The sequence below is a fragment of the Scophthalmus maximus genome, chromosome 1, assembly GCF_022379125.1.
Source record: "Scophthalmus maximus strain ysfricsl-2021 chromosome 1, ASM2237912v1, whole genome shotgun sequence".
Taxonomy (NCBI): domain Eukaryota; kingdom Metazoa; phylum Chordata; class Actinopteri; order Pleuronectiformes; family Scophthalmidae; genus Scophthalmus; species Scophthalmus maximus.
In genome coordinates this window covers 9005625-9022940 of record NC_061515.1, presented here as the reverse complement: position 1 = coordinate 9022940, position 17316 = coordinate 9005625, and the positions used below count along the sequence as shown (strand labels likewise).

Here is a 17316-nt window from a genome sequence, read left to right as displayed (position 1 = left end):
AATTCAGCTAATCAGTTAACTATTGTGTATAGATCATTATTGTTGTACCAGTAGAAGATGGAAATTAAACAGATGTTGCAATTTCTATTTCATCCATTGCAAAAAAAAGAAATCCTAAATTACGTGTCACTGTATGGTTGAGGCAAAGTATTTACAAATGCTATTATCAATGTCACAACTTCCTTCAAGTCACTGATGTCAGCAATTGGGGTATTTTCCACATACATATAATACAGAGCTGTTCTGTCACCAACAACATCACCCAAAGTGTAAAGTAGAAGCGTTTGAGTTCAAAAAATGGGAGAAATTAACGTTTTGGTGGTGGTATAGCTAATATGGAAAATAGAAGGAAAAAAAAGAACAATAGAGATTGAGTATTAGTCTGCAGCTGTCTTTTGTATGGTACTTTTGCTTTTAAATATGTTCAAGGACAATGATACCTTTATTTTATTTTTTTTTACATTTAATCTTTCAGTGGCATGACTGAATGTGTGTTAAAAGTGTTTGTAGGTTCAGATTTCAACACTTTTAAAGCCCTGTGGATTGTATGGAAGTCGTATTTTACAGGTTATTCTTGCCCTCTCAATGCATCTTGCTTAGGTTGGCTCGTTTTGTGTTGCTGTTGTGGTATTTGGTCATGTGGCAGAATTAACACGGTCACATCTTTGTTGCATCAACATAAATTTTATGGGGGGGAGAGTTCAAAAATCGCCGCTCCTCTGTTTTTTTAAGCTGTTGTTTGTAGACGTGACCACGGCGGGAACACATACCTCACAAACAGAAAAACAACAACAACCAAACACAAACGGGTTTGAGGGAGAAAACGTGAGCCGTTGGAGCTCAACGGGCGGCGCTGTGGTATTAAACAAGCGGCCACTGTGTCTTGGCTGGACCGTCTGCCAGCGGAGGAGGATCAGTTAGCTAGCGGAACAACAGCAGCAGCAGCAGCAGCAGCAGCAGCAGCGGATGGTACAGATTCGGCTTCGGTCACCAGCCTGAAACCGAGATTTGTTTCTTCTTTCTGTGTTCATGTGGAACTAAAAAGGTAACGTGAATCTAACATCCGACACCGAGGGCTGCCTCAGTGATGTTAGCACGGAAGTCTTTAAGATAATGCCAACGTTGACGTTCACTTAGGGCAGCGAAGCAGACGACAACGCTGTGTTAGCTAGCCGCTAGCCGTTAGCCGTCTTGTTAGACGGAAACCGATTTGTCATGGATTAGCTAAACGGTTAACGGCGCAGCGCATCGTAGCGCAAATGTTGTGGGTTATGATACATTTGAGAATAAATTGTCGCTTTTAAAACAGCCTTGACCTGGATGTGTAGAATTGTCGCGTTTTAGTTGATAACGTAATTTTTCTCCAACAAATTCAATTTAGCGATTAGTCACGTTTGGCTGACTTGGCTCTCATTGGCTCCTTAAAGCGTTAGCGAGTCATTTCCGTTTTGAATTAGCTGGTTGAGGAGGATTAGTCTGTAACAACCGAGCTCCGCGGATCCACAGCCCGTCGTTATATCCCCTTCGCCACTGGAAGGTGCACGACTCCCCGAAGCGTCGCAGGGATTAAACATGTTCGTGTAACAGATTATGTAACGCCACGGAGATGTGCCCGTGTTGTTATTCCTGTTGCCACCCCAGAGGAGTCTCTCGTCGGGGGTTGTTGACGGGGCACGTCGACGGGCTTTGATAGGTGATTGCTAATCAGTCACTAGCTAACAGCTGTTGTCCCGAGCCACGAACACTCGGGTCATAAAGTACAGTAACTGTGCTCGTGACGAGGTTTTGGACTCAATGGCCATGTTACATTTCTGTTTTCCCCAGACAGACACACGTGAAGACTAGTTTGTCAAACATAAGTTGAAGTGTTTCAAAACCAAAACAACGTTGATCGTATTTCTCAGTGTGTCAGCACTTGTATGTAAATATAACCTTTCCCCCATCTGGTCATCAGGTGACATCGTCTTGTATGGAATGACAACCTCACAGAGATATATTGAATCCAAACCAGCGGGTAAGTTGGCACTGAAAATACACAAACTGTGTGTGTGTGTATGTGTATGTGTGTGTGTGTGTGTGTCAGTTGAGCGTGTTTTGATAACCTCCTCTGTTTCCATCGTCGTCCCCCCTTCCCCCTTTTCACAAATGTACATCAGCTCGGTTTGCTGACATGGAGTGGCAAACACCAGCTGTGTCAGAGAAGTTCCAAAGCCGCTTTGGCCGCCGGCCTGGAACATCGGACAGTGGGGACACCGGTCTTGGCACCTCAGCATCTGACAGCACAGAAGGTGAGGAGGACTTTTGCACCTTTCTTCCCCTCCTCGTGTTGCACGTGTTGTGTAACATTGTTTTGAAGCCTGTCTGCCAGTGGCGGAGTCTCATAGAGCCAGAGAGCTTAGATTTAGTTTTTATTTAATAGTCCGTGATGCTATATATCATAGGATATCTGTATTACACAACATGGTTGTTTGACATCTATATTTAAGGTGAATTGTAAATTGATAATGTATAAAGTTGTGAGGAGGCACAAATGAGCCTCAAAGCTTAAGCCCCTGTCTTGTGCTCAGACTGGTAAGACTGTCTTGTCACTTGTGTCGTTTTCCTTCTGCTATTTATAGAGTGGGCAAAATGTTCATGATCCACAATCCATGATTAGGAGATTTGCAGAGGTCGATTAAATCCCCAGCCAAACCCCCCCCCCCGGCTCTGCTGCACTACTCTGGTGTTGTGGCTAATTGGGAGGATGGGGCGTTTGGATACCAGGAAGGCTAAATGGAAACTGGACCCATGCCTGTGGTGTGAAATGTCACACTCGACATTCATTTTTATATTCTCATGGTTTTAATTTGAATATATAGTGAGTGGAAAAACGAGCAGATTCTCTTATCAGAATGGGTCCGTGCACTGGCTCACTGGGATGGGTGGTCACCCTGTTCAACAGGAAACCCTGCGAAAATAATAGGTTGAAAAGCAAGCAGGCTTGAACCAACACTGTGCGGTTTGAGCTTCACAAACGCTGGTGTTTATACGCTGGATGCTGGCTGGAAACTTTTCATAACAAATTCAAACATGTCACTGTTGTTTCCCCATTACGCCAAGTTACATTTACTTCTGTTGACTTTGGTGAAACGCAGGCCCAAGGATGAATTTAACACCATTTATTTGAACTTCTTCTTACTTGTAATCTCTTTGGTGTCACTAGTGTCCATATTCTGTCTGACCAGGGGTGTGTCAGCATATAAATTCATTTCATAGGACCCTGTGCAAACGGTTAGCCACCCGATGCTGTCCTATTGTTCGCCCCTTCATATACGATGCATGGTTTAGTGCTTTTCATATCACCATGGTGAATTAAATGCTCTCTGCACACCTCCTGTCACACGTCCAGTCACCAGATCTAAATCTCACTAAACCATAGAGGGTGTGAAGAACGATTATCATCTCTCAAAGATACAGAAAGCTCTTTCTTCTGGCGGCGTCTGGTGTTAACCTACCAGCCTCCAACCATTGCAATCACACCGCTAAGCTTTTGTAAGACGACATTCCTTAAAGGACTGAAGAAGCATTCAAGCAAGTAGCAGCCAAGCTTGTGTAACCGTTTTTCAAATAATTTGTTAGGTTTGCGAGATTTTGTCCGATCCCCTTGCATGTTTTGTTGTGTTGTTGTCTCTGGATACATTTCTCTTGTAGCTGCCGTCCACAAATAGGACTGACTGTAGCTTCTTGAAGGCTTTACGTGTTTCGCTACAACCGGTGAACATACTACTGGTGCTGGTGAATCTTAGTCCAGGCACTTCAACTGACAGCAGTGCCTAGCAACATGACAATTAAACCCCACATTTAGCCACAATAAAGACCTGTTGTAGTAACACTGCATATCATACTTAAAACGTAAATTCAACAGCTTTAGAAGCCAAACTGTTTTGTTTTTTTAAAGAAAGAAGCAGAACAGAAAATGAACATGGTGATAATCAAAACAAAATGTTTTACAGCTCTACATAATTGTTGTGTATTGTGCAAAGGCAGGAATGCCTGTGGAGCAAACATCTAGTAAAAGTTGCTCTGACGGAGCAGTTTAGACTTGTTCTTGCTAGTCATGAATTAGTGGAGCCTGGAGGCTTTGATATATTTGACGTTTTACATTCCTGATAGCTCGACGTTATTTCCATAATATTCTCGCCTAGTTACTGGTGTGTGGGAGAGATGTGTGTGAGAGAGAGATGTGTGTTACAGTGGGAGGAGGCAAGGTGCTTAAATAAGCGGCACCAACAGATCACTCTTGTAACCTGAGAGGTGGACTATAAATACCCCTAACCTTTTCCTGTGTGTGTCGGTTTTTATGTGTTTGGTCAGAGGTTGGTACAAGCTGGTTTGGCTGTTGGAGGACAATACCGCTTTGGCATGGGGGCCCGCCTGCTGCGCGGTTGCCGGTCATGGCTTCACGAGTTGTACAGTTATACCCAGAAATGCAGAGGACAGACTGTTGGTCGGATTCGAAGCGTTCTGCAGCTCTGTGCTCACCTAAAGTTCAACTTGTGAAAAAATGCCCCAGCTAATAACATGTTTGATGCGCACGAGTGATTGCCGGGTTTCCAGACATCAGCGAGACTCTCAGGTTTGTAACACAGTTGAAATCAGACTTATGTAATTTCCACTTGTGCTGAGGCGTGTGGAGACATCTGTAGGTTGGTGGTTGTGGTCTTGATTTTGAGAGTTATTTGTGAGCATAGCGTGTGATCTGATATTTGCAAATGAAGGCAGTCAACATTTTTGGGCATGTCTAATGGTGCAGAACGGGTGTGTTCTCTTTAGAATAATCTGAGGGTGTTTTTCTGTAAATGTTGTAAAGAGAATTATGAAGTCTATGCAAATCAAAAGACCATGTGTTCTATTGTAACAGAATTTTATATTAAGATATGATTGTCTTACATGTACAATGTGGCAGGTAATACCAGCCATATGTTATATAATCATGTAATGTAGAGCTTTTCCTCTGCCCATTGGTTTAAGTCTATTATAAGCCTATTCCCTGGGTTGAGTCAGACAGAGCCTGTTAATTCTTTCAATGGTGACATCTCATCATCAAAGTAGGCCACCCATAAACCCTGCTGCGTCTACTTTACATCACTGACTGAAAATAGAGAAAATTGCCTGCGGTAGTGTTCTACATATTCTGCACCGAATTTTTAAAAAAGATGCATCTGTATGCTAAATGGTGAGAGAGTATTGCCTATTGCTTTTTCTGTTTCTCTTTACAGATTTCTGCAGTTCTAGCAGCAGCCCCTCTTTCCAACCCATCCGCAGTCAGATCCCTATTCCCACTGCACATGTCATGCCATCCACGGCCGGAGCCCCGGCCTCTAAGCCCCAGTCATGTGTCCAGGAGGACTGCCTGTCCTCGCTTGAGAGTCACAGATCTTCCTCCGGCTCCAGGACCCCGAGCGGCTCCACCTCGAAGTCTTCCTCTCTTTCCAAGTCGGCATCGTCGCCCAACTTGGACGCTCAGGCCGGTGTGGGAGGGGAACCCTTGGGTCCAAAGCCAGACTGCCTGAGCCGCTACCGCAGCCTCGTCAACGGGCTGGACCACTCGCTTTTCCCCTCAGACCACACGCGGTTGGATGAGGGCCAGAGGTTTGACACTCCTGCCGTCGAACCTACTCTAAATCAGTCAGCCCTGTTGGGGGGGTTATGCCCTGATGTCAGACTCCGATTACAGGCGAGTGGGATCAGAGACAGCCCGGACTGTGTGTCTGAGGCCTACAGAGGAGGCATGGAGCACAGCTATAAAGTTCTGCCTGAAGCAAGGCCCGGGGTTGCCGGCACAGCAGAAGCCTCTAATCAGAGGGGCAGTCAGCCTGGTGCAACTGGCTCTGCTGGAGTCTACACAAGCCCTCTCAGCCTGCAGACACAGGCTCTGCTGAGGGAGCACACCGGCTCCAAAGGCTATGAGCCACTGCGGCAGGACAGATGTGGTGAACTGTCCAGCTGGCAGCAGCAACAGCAGCACAAGCAGCAACTGGAGAGTTTACGCCTGCAAGTGGAACAAATGCAGGTAAGCATTCATCCTGAGCAGAAAGTTATATAATTACACTAATGCTAAAGAAACACAAACCTGGGTATTGAGATGATACTTCCACTGTTGTCTGCGATGATGGGGAAGGGGATTCCTTTTACAACACAGTGAAAAAAGTAAAGGCCAAAGGAGGAGACATGTGGGGCAGTCGGTTATTGATGGCCAGAAATTCAGTGCGTGACATTCACATATAGGTCAACACAGGAAAACTAACGTCCCACTAAACAAAGCCTGAGGGCGCACAGACGCCTTGTCCTATTTTAAAGCGAAACGTGTCAAATCAATCAGCCCAATTACATTTACCAGAGCTACAAAAGATGGTCTCTGTTTACAGCTTTGAAAAAAATTGTCCTACTTTATTTTGCATTATGTTGATATGAATACCTATTATGGATAAAACAGAAAATCTATATTAAAAAAAGTTTGCTTCTACACTTTTGCAGCTTGTTAAAAGCTGCCGACATCGAGAAAAAAAAAACGTTTTACACAACAGCTCTTTACAGTGTTTTCAAAGTTCACTTCCTCTGTGGCAGACACTGACTGTGTGCCACTCCTGAGTGACGGTTGCTACTCCCACATCCTGTGTGCTGACACTTTTATCACTTGAATACATTTTCTAAAAAAAACCTTTTTGGCATTTGAGATAATGAGAGTGGACAGAATATTCAAATTTTAAAAATCTGATTGGACCCAAAGGCAATTTTACTGTATGAAATAATAATAATAATAATGATAATAATGATGTTGTCTTAACTATGGGAAGGCTTCTGAAGCTGTGGTTTGATTTGAGTGCAGCAGTCATCCGTTTGTTGTGGTACTGAATGTTTTGTTCAGAGCACTAGAATATGCCGACACTTGGCCGCCCGTGCCCTCACTGTGTGTTGGAAGAAAGACTTTAAATAGTCAGTTATGTGAAATTACATTCTATTCTAAAGAGAGATCGGCTCTACTTGATGCTCAAGTTTTATTTACCTTTTGGTTCTGGCCATTTGAAATTGACATTCACACATTTCACACACAGAAAAGTAACTTTGCTTTGCTGTAAAAGAAATTTGTTCAGGAGTCAAGCTAACTGAGGCAGTTACTGTTTGCATTTTGTTCTGTGAGCTATTTTTGCCTTTTTGTTTTGTGTTTGTGTTTCTGTTAATACTTATAGTTAACTATTTATAGTATACTAGGAGAAAGTGAGAGGATGTCCACCGTGTATATTTATGATCAGGTTTAAAATTATACACGTGTAAATCTTCTCGTCTCTCATCGCCAGTGCATATTTTCTCTCCACTCGGCGCAGCTCTAAAGTGTCACGTGCTTTAACATCTCTGTTACAGTTGTTGGGCGCCGGTGTGGGTCAGTACCCACCTCTGTACTCGAACCCCGTTCACTCGGAGTCTGGCAAGTGGGACGCTCTGGTTAAAGCCAGTGAGAGTCTGTTGAAGGAGAAGGAGCTCATCATCGAGAGGCAAGTGTTTCCAATGATTTTACTGCACATGTTTGGACATTTTAGGGAGGAAAGAGTCTGTTTCTTTCAGTTCTTATTAACATTCAGAATAACATCATTTTGTTTTCACACAATGTTAGAGTTGACTGTTTGGATGATTTAATGTGGTGGGAGGAATTAAGTTTAAAATTGTTTTATTGTCCTCGAACCCAAGAGGCTTCACACATTGCATTCTGAGATTGTTTTTCCACAGTGTTGTTGATTGTATTGTTGTTTTTTCTGTCGATGATGGTTGGACCTGTTTGTGACGCAGACAAAAGCAGCATATGGCCCAGCTGGAGCAGCGTCTGAGGGAAAGCGAGCTCCAGGTCCATGGAGCACTTTTGGGTCGAGGGGCGTCTTATGGGGACATGTGCATGCTGAGGCTACAGGTTGGTGAAAAACTCAACCTGGTTCTCACAAACAACAACAACAATGAGAATTCTTGTTTCATACTGTCTTCACCCGTACAAACACTTTCGCCCGAAGAACGTTCACTGAAGCTTTTGTATGACACTGTGGCTTCACAGGAGGCTCAAAGAGAGAACGCATTCCTGAGAGCGCAGTTTGCTGAGCGCACGGACTGCGTCGCCCTGGAGAAAGCAGAGGCAGAGCGCAGACTGGGAGCAGTCGAAGCTGAAACACGCCGACTAACAGACGGTCTGAAGGAGACCTGTGAGAGACACGCAGAGGAAATGAAGAAACAGGAAGAGAGGGTTGGTTCTTACCTAATGCCCCTCTCCCTACACAGTGTCGCAAGCAAGAAAATTACATAGTGACATGAACAAAAACATGACATTGATAAGTTTAAATGATATCAGGCCGTACTTTTTTTGAGAATCACCGTGCAGGAAACTTTTCTTTTAGAAGAAAATTTAAAATCTTGCTGAAGTCGTTTCTTAAAATTCAACATATGGTTGTAGGAGCATTTTGTTACATGCTGTTGCTACATACACTTGAATCACATTATCCCTCTGACCCAAAGTTCCCGTTCTGCTCTGCAGATCCGCAGTCGGGACAAACACATTAGCAACCTGAAGAAGAAGTGTCAGAAGGAAGCGGAGCTGAAGAGGGAGAACCAGCAGCGTATCGAGACTCTGGAGCGCTATCTGGCCGACTTGCCCACCTTGGAGGACTACCAGAACCAGAACAAGCAGGTTAGGATAGTTTCTGATTTATTTCCGTACCTTCTCACTCCGCCTGCTCGGATTAATTTGGGACGAGGAGTTTGAATAATTCAACTAGTTTATTTTTATACCAGCTCCTGGAGGCTGAACAGCAGGCAGCCCAACTACAGGAGCAAGTAAAAGAATTGGAGGTCTGTCTTGAGACAACACGCTCCCAACTAAAGGAAAAGGACGTCCAGCTGGAGGAGCAGAAACGCAGGGAGAGAGACCTGCTGACCACCATCACTGAGTATGAACACACACACACACACACACACACACACACACACACACACACACACACACACACACACACACACACACACACACACACACACACACACAGTCCGATCAACATGTGCAATCTTGCCAAAAGGCATGTTTGTTCTCTTTGCTCTGTGTGCACAAAGAAACGTTAGTGACTCTGCATAATGTCCATAATAATAATGAGCATAATTTTTGTCCTCATCAGTATGCAGCAGCGGGTGCAGCAGGGCCTCGAGGACGGAGCCAGGCTGCCATCACTGGATATTGAGAAGCTCCGAGGGGACAACAACTCTCTGAGAGAGGAACAGCAAAGACTCAAAAAGGTCTGTTGTTAATGACACGTCCTCTTAAAGAGCCAATATGTGTTCACCTTATATTTGAAAGCCCCAAAATCATCTTGTCATTACTTTCATAGTGTAGATGCTCTTTTAATGTATTCTGTTTAGTTTGAACTGCAGAGTGCCTCTGCTGCAAACCTCTTGTTAAACACAGTATTCCCATGTCCAACTCATGTCACAAACTTTTGCTCCCACAGAAAAAGGGAGAAAGAGAAATACAGTTTGATATTTAAATGAAAGGAATGGGAGACAAGTATCTGTTAAGCCCTGGAAACATGGAGACAGCACACAGGATATATTATGTGAATGGCGATAAACCAAAAAGATACATTTTTTGACCAGTTCTTACTTTATCGGTGCTGTTCTAAGTTGCAAATTCCTTTTTTAATGATCACTTCTTCTTTTTGGCAGGTCATTGAGAAGCAACACCTAATGATGGAACAGCTTGGCTCCCAAATCCAGGTGTTTATATCTTCAGCGTTTCCCTGCCCTGTTTGTGGTCTCACCTCGACATTTGTGAGTCATTAATCATTTGTGTTGGTAGGCTCTGGAGGAGCAGATATCTCAGGAAGAGAGCAGCTCCCAGGCTCTCAGAGAAGAGGTGTTGGCCAAAGAGCAGAATGCGTTGGAGCTCCACACGGCCATGAGGGAGGTGAGATAAGACTGATCCATACGCGGAGAACCTTCCTCCCTGACTTGACTGCTCTACTAACACAAACTCCTTGTGTTTCAGCTGTCGGTGCAGAACCAAGAACTGTTGGAGCAGAATCTGACCCTGCAGGAGCAGATGAGCGATCCAGAACAGAGGGGCACCAACCAGGCCTCCTCTGCCCTGCAGCCAGCCGGCGCTCGTCTCACACAGAGGCTCCACGTGGAGATCGCCTCCTGCCTCAGTGACCTGCGCTCGCTGTGCAGCATCCTGACCCAGAGAGCTCAGGGACAAGACCCAAACCTCTCGCTGCTGCTTGGTCTCACTTGTAAGCGTGGCTCGACTTTTAACTGTGTCCGCAAATGCTGCGTTGCCTTGACGTGTAGTTACATTTGTAGGGAGTTGCACACCAGGCAAAGATGTAGCTTATGGCTTCAATTTGATACAGAAATAAAAATTGGCCTTTTGAAAAGTTCTGTTAATCTATTTTTCAGCACCTCCGCAAGTGGCAGAGCAGGGTGAGGACTGGATGAGTCCAGAGGTGCTGCAGAAGAAGCTCGTCGAAGCCCAGCAGCTCCGTCGAGATGTTGAGGAACTACGTAACGTCATACTGGACCGTTACGCGCAGGACATGGGGGAGAACTGTATCACCCAGTAACCTTGCCGCCCCCGATGATGGAGGAAACTTGCAGAAGCCCACGCTTTTACCTCAGAAGCGTCTAAAACAACTCTTCTGTCTTTCATGCCTAGTTACTGAATGTCAGAAAAAGGACTGAAATGGATTATACATTTTTTTTAAATGAGGACAGAGGAAAGCCCATATGGTTTAGCTTCTACTTCCCTCGACTGACTGAACGTCAAGTCTCAGAACCCTCCCTTCTTCCTAGAGAGTTCATCTATTTCTGTCCAAGGGCTAACAGAAAATAACTTACCTCTAATACTTGATCCTTTAAGCATAGTGCGTGTGTTTTTTAATAATGATGACATGATACTGTCAGTTACCAAACAGTCTTATACTTTTTGTTCCGCTGAAGTGGATGACTATTTGTGTAGAAGTCCCACATATATAATTTATTTAAAATTTTATTTCCCGCCTGAGGGGAATTATCCAAGAAAAATGGTTGACAATCAACTGAAAATATTTTAACTTGTGCTTTTAACCCTAGTCACAATGAAAATGTTGCTAACTTGCCATTATTTAAAATGGTAGACACTGTAACGTTAGACTCTTAGCTGTGAGGTCAAAGACGAAAACAACCAAGTCAGCTTCTAACACCAACAGGCCTAAAGCGGTTTTTACTACCAAAGAAAACTCTGGTCGACGGAAGTTGTGCAAGTCTCCAAATGTTTGTGAGCGCTCCTCCCTGCTGCAGGACGCATTCATGAATGAACACCAACATGTGCCTTTCTCACGTTTCGCAAACAGCAATGCTAATTCATTTCAGACCAACCACAGAGGGGCTGATTGCAGCAGCTCTCTTCCATTCTGACTTTTCTCTCTCAGCGTGTGAACCAGTAGTGTAGTCAATACATTCCCTGACTCTGAATGTAGCAGATAACTGTGGGCTGCGTCAGAGCTTGCGGAGGCCCCGACACTTTTTTTGTTCTTTATTCCTCGTAGTTAAATACAACTCATCAGTCTGTGTGATCGTTGTAGCCTCTGCTCTGTGTAGACCAATAACTTCACAGGATACTGTACGTTTCCATTGACAGTGGCTTCAACAGAGTGGATCAGTGTTTAATAATTGTACGCCTGAGAACCAGTATTAATCTTCAGTATTATTTATTTTTATTTTGTTTGCATCGACAACTCAGCGTGAAAGTGTTTCGGATCCTCCCTTATGACTTGCTGTAATAATGTGCTAATGTTTGAGTTAACTTTGGAATCAACAATGTGTAAAGGTCCCATGAAGTGGCTCTTAGATTATTTCCTTCTGTGGCGTTTCGAATGAGTTGGCAGGCGATAGACACCGAGGATGAGTCGCTTCCTTCATGTGGAAGAGGGACATGTTTTAATCCCACATGGTGGCGATGATGATGGTGATGATGGGAGGGGTTGGCTGGATCACCCCTAAATCTCAGATCACATTGTACTCGACGGGATTTTATGTTTGCAAGATAAGCCATTTTTAAAAGACTCGACACTTTACAGGAAGAGAAAGGGATTTTAATATGAAAATATGCAACAATTACTTTTGACAAAATTTTACAGAACAACACACCCAGGGACAAACAAGCCATTTAGTTTTTCATTTCATGGGACCTTTAAACTCGAGTAGCACAAGATTTCTCTTTGGAAAAGTCAGGTTCCGCATGCCTTAACTTAACATCTCAAATGTTTTGCGAAAGGGAAAAAAAATGATGTTTATATTTTCATACTTTTGTCCTTGTTTGTATTTGCATATTTTAGAAATAAAGACTTTCAACTTTTTGTTTTAAATTGTTTAGAATTCCATTTGATTAAATTTTTTCAATTGATTTTTTTTTATCTGCAGTAGATACCTCCTCTGTGCAGAGATCCGCAGGATCCATTCAGGCTCTGACTTGATTGACTCCACAGTTTATTTTGTCAGTGTGATAAAAATATAATGTTTGACGACCAGCTCGGTTCTAGTGGCACAACAATCCTCATGTCCTCATGTTACTGTACATGAAGTGGTATTAATAAAAACCCTGAGTTGAGGTATTAGAATTGGTATTGGGAGAAAAGGAAGTGAATCCAAATGTGTAAAACTAACAGGAGTTTTTGAAACTCAAGTGTCCTTTTGACAGGACACAAGATGGTTGAATTCCATTTAGCTGCTTCAGGGTCCAGATTTAAAAACATCCATATTTCCTAATAGGTTGATCTGATTGACTCCAGTCAGTAGTGCCTCTTTTTCAGCAGCAAAGCGGCGTTCGTCGTGAGGCCACATGACCGGAGCATCCTGCAGTCGTCTTGGTAGCGGCACTGTGGGTATGCGCTGATGATGTCATAACCAAGGAGACCACCGCCTCTGTGGTGTAAGAAACACAAAGAGGCCAGTGTTGGCATGGTTACGAGGAAAGACGCCAGTAACTCTGGACAGGAGGATGTGCCGGCTCTCACCTGTGTTTGTCCAGATACTGTCGCAGGTGGCCGATTGTTTCAGAGAAGCGCATTTTCAACACGTAGGTTTGATTACCGTCCTCGGACTTCACCTTCAGTGTGATGACATCGCGGGCTGACGACGGCCTGTCGGAGCTGAACGTCTGCGGCCTGAGTGTGGAAAGAGACGAGAGCACTGAACTGTGAGATAATGTAATAACTTTCTGTAAAAAAACATGCAATGAAAAAATCAAATGAGCGACAACTGACACATTTCTTTCCAGATAGTATAACACTGTATTTTATGACATGGACCAAAACTGACATAACTGACTGCAGTGCAAGGCATTAAAAAAAAATCAAATGCACATTGTAAACCAATGCCTTGGACTGATCTCAGATTCCTGCATCCTAGACCACATCACAAGCTAAAGAGCTTCGCTGGCCAAGTGGGACCTGACCTATTTTATTTTTACACAAGTACATGTACATACAGTAATCTCCAGAATCTGGACTATTAGTCATTGCTGCCAAGAAAGGATTCTAATCAGCGTTTGCGTCATGTAGCGTGTACTTGGATTTAGCAGTTCCTCTCAACCCTTTAAACCCGGTTCTTCATTCTAATTTCTGCAAAGTTGTAGAATTAGCAAATTATTTGCACAGTGATTTGACACGTTATATCTGGATAATGCTTATACTTTGTTAAGTATTAAACCACAGGTGCCTGGTTTTTCCATCTCTGCGACTAAATTGAACCATTCTACATCTGTGCTGCCTCATTTTATTGAAAGACATATTTTTCAAGTTTTAGAGATGTTGGAATATCCTCTATGGTTTAAAATATCAACATCAAATGTGTTTTAAATGACATATCCCAAGTGCAAAATCAGATATTTGTTATTTTAGACACAAACATGTGAATCAGGATTTTATATAAAAGTTGATATGTCACGTACTTGATGATAAAATGTTCATACCTGTCTTTCATCGCCTGCAGTGCTGCCGTGTCGACGAGGATCACTGAGTCGCTGCTCCGGGCGTCAGATGAACCCTGGTCAAAGTGCCCGTTTGATTATTAACATTCATAAAATATATGTGAGTTTATGAGTATAGGTGCTTTTGGAGTGAGCTGGATCTTTTTTGTCTTCTCACCCGCAGGGTTGCTCTCAGCGTGTCCCTGATATCGATCAAGTGACCCCCCTTGACCACCGCCTTGGGCATCCGGTTCAGGAACTGACCCGTGGTCAGTTTCTTGCCTGTAGAAAGAAATACATGAGGATGACAATGAAGACAAAAGGATTTCCATCAGGTGTCAAAGAGGGATGTGTTCATGAACCAACCAAGTGTTTGAGAGCTGGCGACAGATGACGGTTCATCTTTCTTGCCACAAACAGCCTGTCCTTCACCGGGGAACTTCTCCCACGGTGGCCTGAAGATAAATTCTTCATCTCGTCTGTCATGAACCTACAGAGGGAGTCGCTGATAAGACACAAATTTGCACATTTGGAAAACGGAAATCAATGCAGACTCACCTCAAAAGGAACACCATCGGGAAATCTTTCATGTAGCTCAGATGGAAAATACCCGTCCATCAGATCTTTCATGCATTGCTGCGCAGACCAAAGAAAGACATTTTGAGCCATCAAAGGTCCCAGTTTAAAGTATGCTTCTTCTTTTTTTTTTGGCTGTGCAGTTTCACATTGCGAACCTGGGTGCTGTGCTCCTGATAAGAGCGGAAAGGACCGTCAAACATGACAATGCCGTTGCTGTAGAGCCTCAGTTGAATGGGATCCTTTTTCGCCAGCTGTGCCCCCGTGGCTGTGGATCGTACAAAAGACTCCCCCTCCCCTGCGAGGACGTTCAGCTCCTTGATCCTCTGCTGCACGAGGTCGAAGTTCATGTGGAAATCCCTGACCCTGGAGGAGGTGCCTTCAGGGGGAAAGACAACACAGTACAATGAATTAGGAATCTCTGATGACAAAATATCACTCTGTGTTATGTTTGCAGAGAAGCGCAAGGCCCATAAGGATAAAAAGTACCTGGCTGCGAGAGGCCTCTGCCAGAGATGTGTGTCTGCTCACACTCAGCGGGGTCACTGGTCTCCCCATCTCCCACCCAGATCAAACCATAGTCATTCAGAAAGCTCTATACAGAAAGCAGACGTAATCACGGTTTGACCACAATACGAAGTCACATGATAGGATGATTTAAATGCCGTATTGAATCAACGTACCTCCATCTCGTGCACTTGATTCTGCAGCAGTCGGCACCTTCTTTCAAGATCATGCGAACTCTCTAAATCAACACAGCATTGGCAACATTGAGTCAAAAATCATATCATCTCTTCACATCTTACCCTGTTGAAGGTGATTTACTTGATTCTTTCTGAACCCGCAGCTTCCGCTCCAAAACAGAGATCTTTTTATTCTTCAGAAGAATGGAGAAAACACTGAGTGGGTGAGTGTGACAGGTTTCAAATATATGCATACAGTATATATATATATATTGCTGCCATTTAGTTGTTGGTCTGGAGGAGGTGTGTGTTCACCTTGCACTCTAGCTCCTGGGCTTGGCTCCTCACTTGTTTCTCCAGCAGGGTCACGCGCTGCATCATGGAAGACATGAGCTCAAAGTCGCTCGGCGGAGCAACTGATTATCACAGCTGGAGTTAGATTGTTTGTTTGTATAACAGTAAATAAAAAGCGGATTGTTTTTCGCTTTGGAATTAAATGATAATTTTGTGTTCATTTGTACCTTTCTTCAAAGGGGCTTTTGACTTCGACGTGGGGGCGTTGCTGGCCGGAGTGCGACAGGGTCGGGGAGGATGTGGATCGAATGAATCATCCTCATCCTCGTCATCATCAACCAATGATGCCTGAAGCTCTGAAATATTAAAGCACATTTCAAAGATATGTGAAAGTCACAAAAAGGACTAACTGGAGTTAATATTGAAGCAGGAACTTTTCATTACACTACACTTCTACTCTACTACACTTATTTTTTTTACTACAGCTATTTTACTGTTACTTTAAAAAAGATTTAACACAACAAAACTATAAAAAGCTCTCAAAATAAAACTGAATACAACTATTAAGCTAGAATAAACATCAAACTATGAAACTTTTAGTTGATTGATAAATTAATTAGTCGAAAATGCTTTTCACATGAAAATATTATGATGTTCGGATATTGGTATTACAGACACATTTCTCTGGATTGAGTAGTTTATGATTTTACTTACTTATTTCTAATTTGTGTTTTCATAGTGTGGTATTAGTACATTTTCAAAGGATCTCAATACGTCCTCCACCACTGCTGATAACTTCTGTTTGAGTCAGTGTGTAATGTTCTGCTTTTACGTTTTACATTTGACGAGCCTACCTTTTGACATGTTCCTCCTGAAGGGGACTTTTTCTCTGCCACTGCAAAATCAAAGACAATTCAGTGTTCAACGTTTCCCCCTAGTACAATAAAACATATAGAACAGCACTGTGCCTCATCATGTCCAGTGAATAACCTGCCATTGATCACTCAGGACGCCCTGCAGGGGAGCGCGCCTTGTTTTCTTCAGCATCGACAGAGGTGAGCTCATGTTCACTTTTAGTTTACACCTAAAAATAATAAAAACACCATTCAGTTTGAGATTCTGTTTCTGTATTGACTGAATACATATTGTGCAATTTCGTTCAGGTCATTGTCCGGAGTGTCGTGTCGACTCCTGTCGTGGCTGACATCACTGTGTGAGATGATCACACCAGCCATCAAAGGAAGCTTGACACGGCAGGTGGATGGATGATCACGCTGCATCAAAATAAATACAGTGTAATGGTTCGAAGTGGGATTCACTTACAAAAAAAACCCAGAAGGTGTGTGTGTGTGTGTGTGTGTGTGTGTGTGTGTGTTACCCAGCTGCTGGTGCTGGTGCTGTCCTGTCAGCTCACAGGAAGTGTTTCTTCTTCTTCTTCTGTTTGTTGGCACTCCGTTGCCATGGGAGCCGCAGGGGAGCCGTCGTACAACGAGGGGACGATGCCGCGGATGGTTCCTGTCTCGTCCACAAGGGGGCGCCCGTGTCTGTCTGTCAGTTTTTTTCAATTTCAATAAACTTTATTGGCACGAGCCCCATTCACATGCGTTGTAACAGAGTATTACTACAATATTAAAAGACAATTGGGGAATCGAATTAAGAAACCTACCGATGCAAAAATAAAATATTTGATAAGGTGAAAATAATTAAAGGAAAAGATAAACAAAACTTGAATATACAGTATAAGTAACATAG

The 17316-nt window shown here is 43.5% G+C and overlaps 2 protein-coding genes across 10 annotated transcripts; one reads left to right on the top strand and one right to left on the bottom strand.

The window, feature by feature from the left end:
- The first annotated feature begins 822 nt into the window (after positions 1-822).
- On the top strand, positions 823-12410 carry cep85 (centrosomal protein 85). 3 transcript variants are annotated; one of them, XM_035618756.2, is made up of 14 exons: positions 823-1045; positions 1955-2014; positions 2157-2288; positions 5259-6052; positions 7402-7532; positions 7825-7942; positions 8081-8266; positions 8555-8707; positions 8812-8966; positions 9189-9306; positions 9733-9783; positions 9866-9973; positions 10055-10298; positions 10465-12410. In XM_035618756.2, the coding sequence occupies exons 2-14, from the start codon at positions 1975-1977 to the stop codon at positions 10626-10628; spliced, it is 2394 nt and encodes a 797-aa protein (XP_035474649.1). In that variant the 5' UTR covers positions 823-1045; positions 1955-1974; the 3' UTR covers positions 10629-12410. The 3 variants fall into 3 exon arrangements, with proteins under 3 accessions (XP_035474649.1, XP_035474734.1, XP_035474814.1); XM_035618841.2 differs by lacking the exon at positions 823-1045 and adding an exon at positions 1465-1693; XM_035618921.2 differs by lacking the exons at positions 823-1045; positions 1955-2014; positions 2157-2288 and adding an exon at positions 2877-4615.
- On the bottom strand, positions 12116-17070 carry ubxn11 (UBX domain protein 11). Of its 7 annotated transcripts, XM_035619047.2 has the most exons (16): positions 16943-17067; positions 16770-16838; positions 16559-16648; positions 16419-16459; positions 15792-15920; positions 15586-15686; positions 15413-15464; positions 15271-15332; positions 15077-15182; positions 14746-14966; positions 14570-14647; positions 14378-14501; positions 14190-14293; positions 14015-14088; positions 13059-13208; positions 12116-12966 (listed from the first exon to the last, which is right to left on the bottom strand). In XM_035619047.2, coding segments are annotated over exons 2-16 (1467 nt in total). In that variant the 5' UTR covers positions 16772-16838; positions 16943-17067; the 3' UTR covers positions 12116-12833. The 7 variants fall into 7 exon arrangements, with proteins under 7 accessions (XP_035474940.2, XP_047186517.1, XP_047186514.1 ...); XM_047330561.1 differs by having other exon boundaries at positions 16555-16838; positions 16943-17070; XM_047330558.1 differs by lacking the exon at positions 16770-16838 and having other exon boundaries at positions 16943-17070.
- Positions 17071-17316: the final 246 nt, after the last annotated feature.

Bases quoted from the DNA above. Each gene is read 5' to 3' on its own strand.
- cep85 (XM_035618756.2), top strand. From the start codon at position 1,975: ATGACAACCTCACAGAGATATATTGAATCCAAACCAGCGG. The intron at 2,289-5,258 runs GTGAGGAGGACT...TTCTCTTTACAG, and splicing joins AGCATCTGACAGCACAGAAG to ATTTCTGCAGTTCTAGCAGC. The intron at 6,053-7,401 runs GTAAGCATTCAT...TCTCTGTTACAG, and splicing joins TGCAAGTGGAACAAATGCAG to TTGTTGGGCGCCGGTGTGGG.
- ubxn11 (XM_035619047.2), bottom strand. The intron at 14,294-14,377 runs GTTGGTTCATGA...TTCTTTCTACAG, and splicing joins CGCCAGCTCTCAAACACTTG to GCAAGAAACTGACCACGGGT. The intron at 13,209-14,014 runs GTATGAACATTT...TTCCACACTCAG, and splicing joins CTGCAGGCGATGAAAGACAG to GCCGCAGACGTTCAGCTCCG.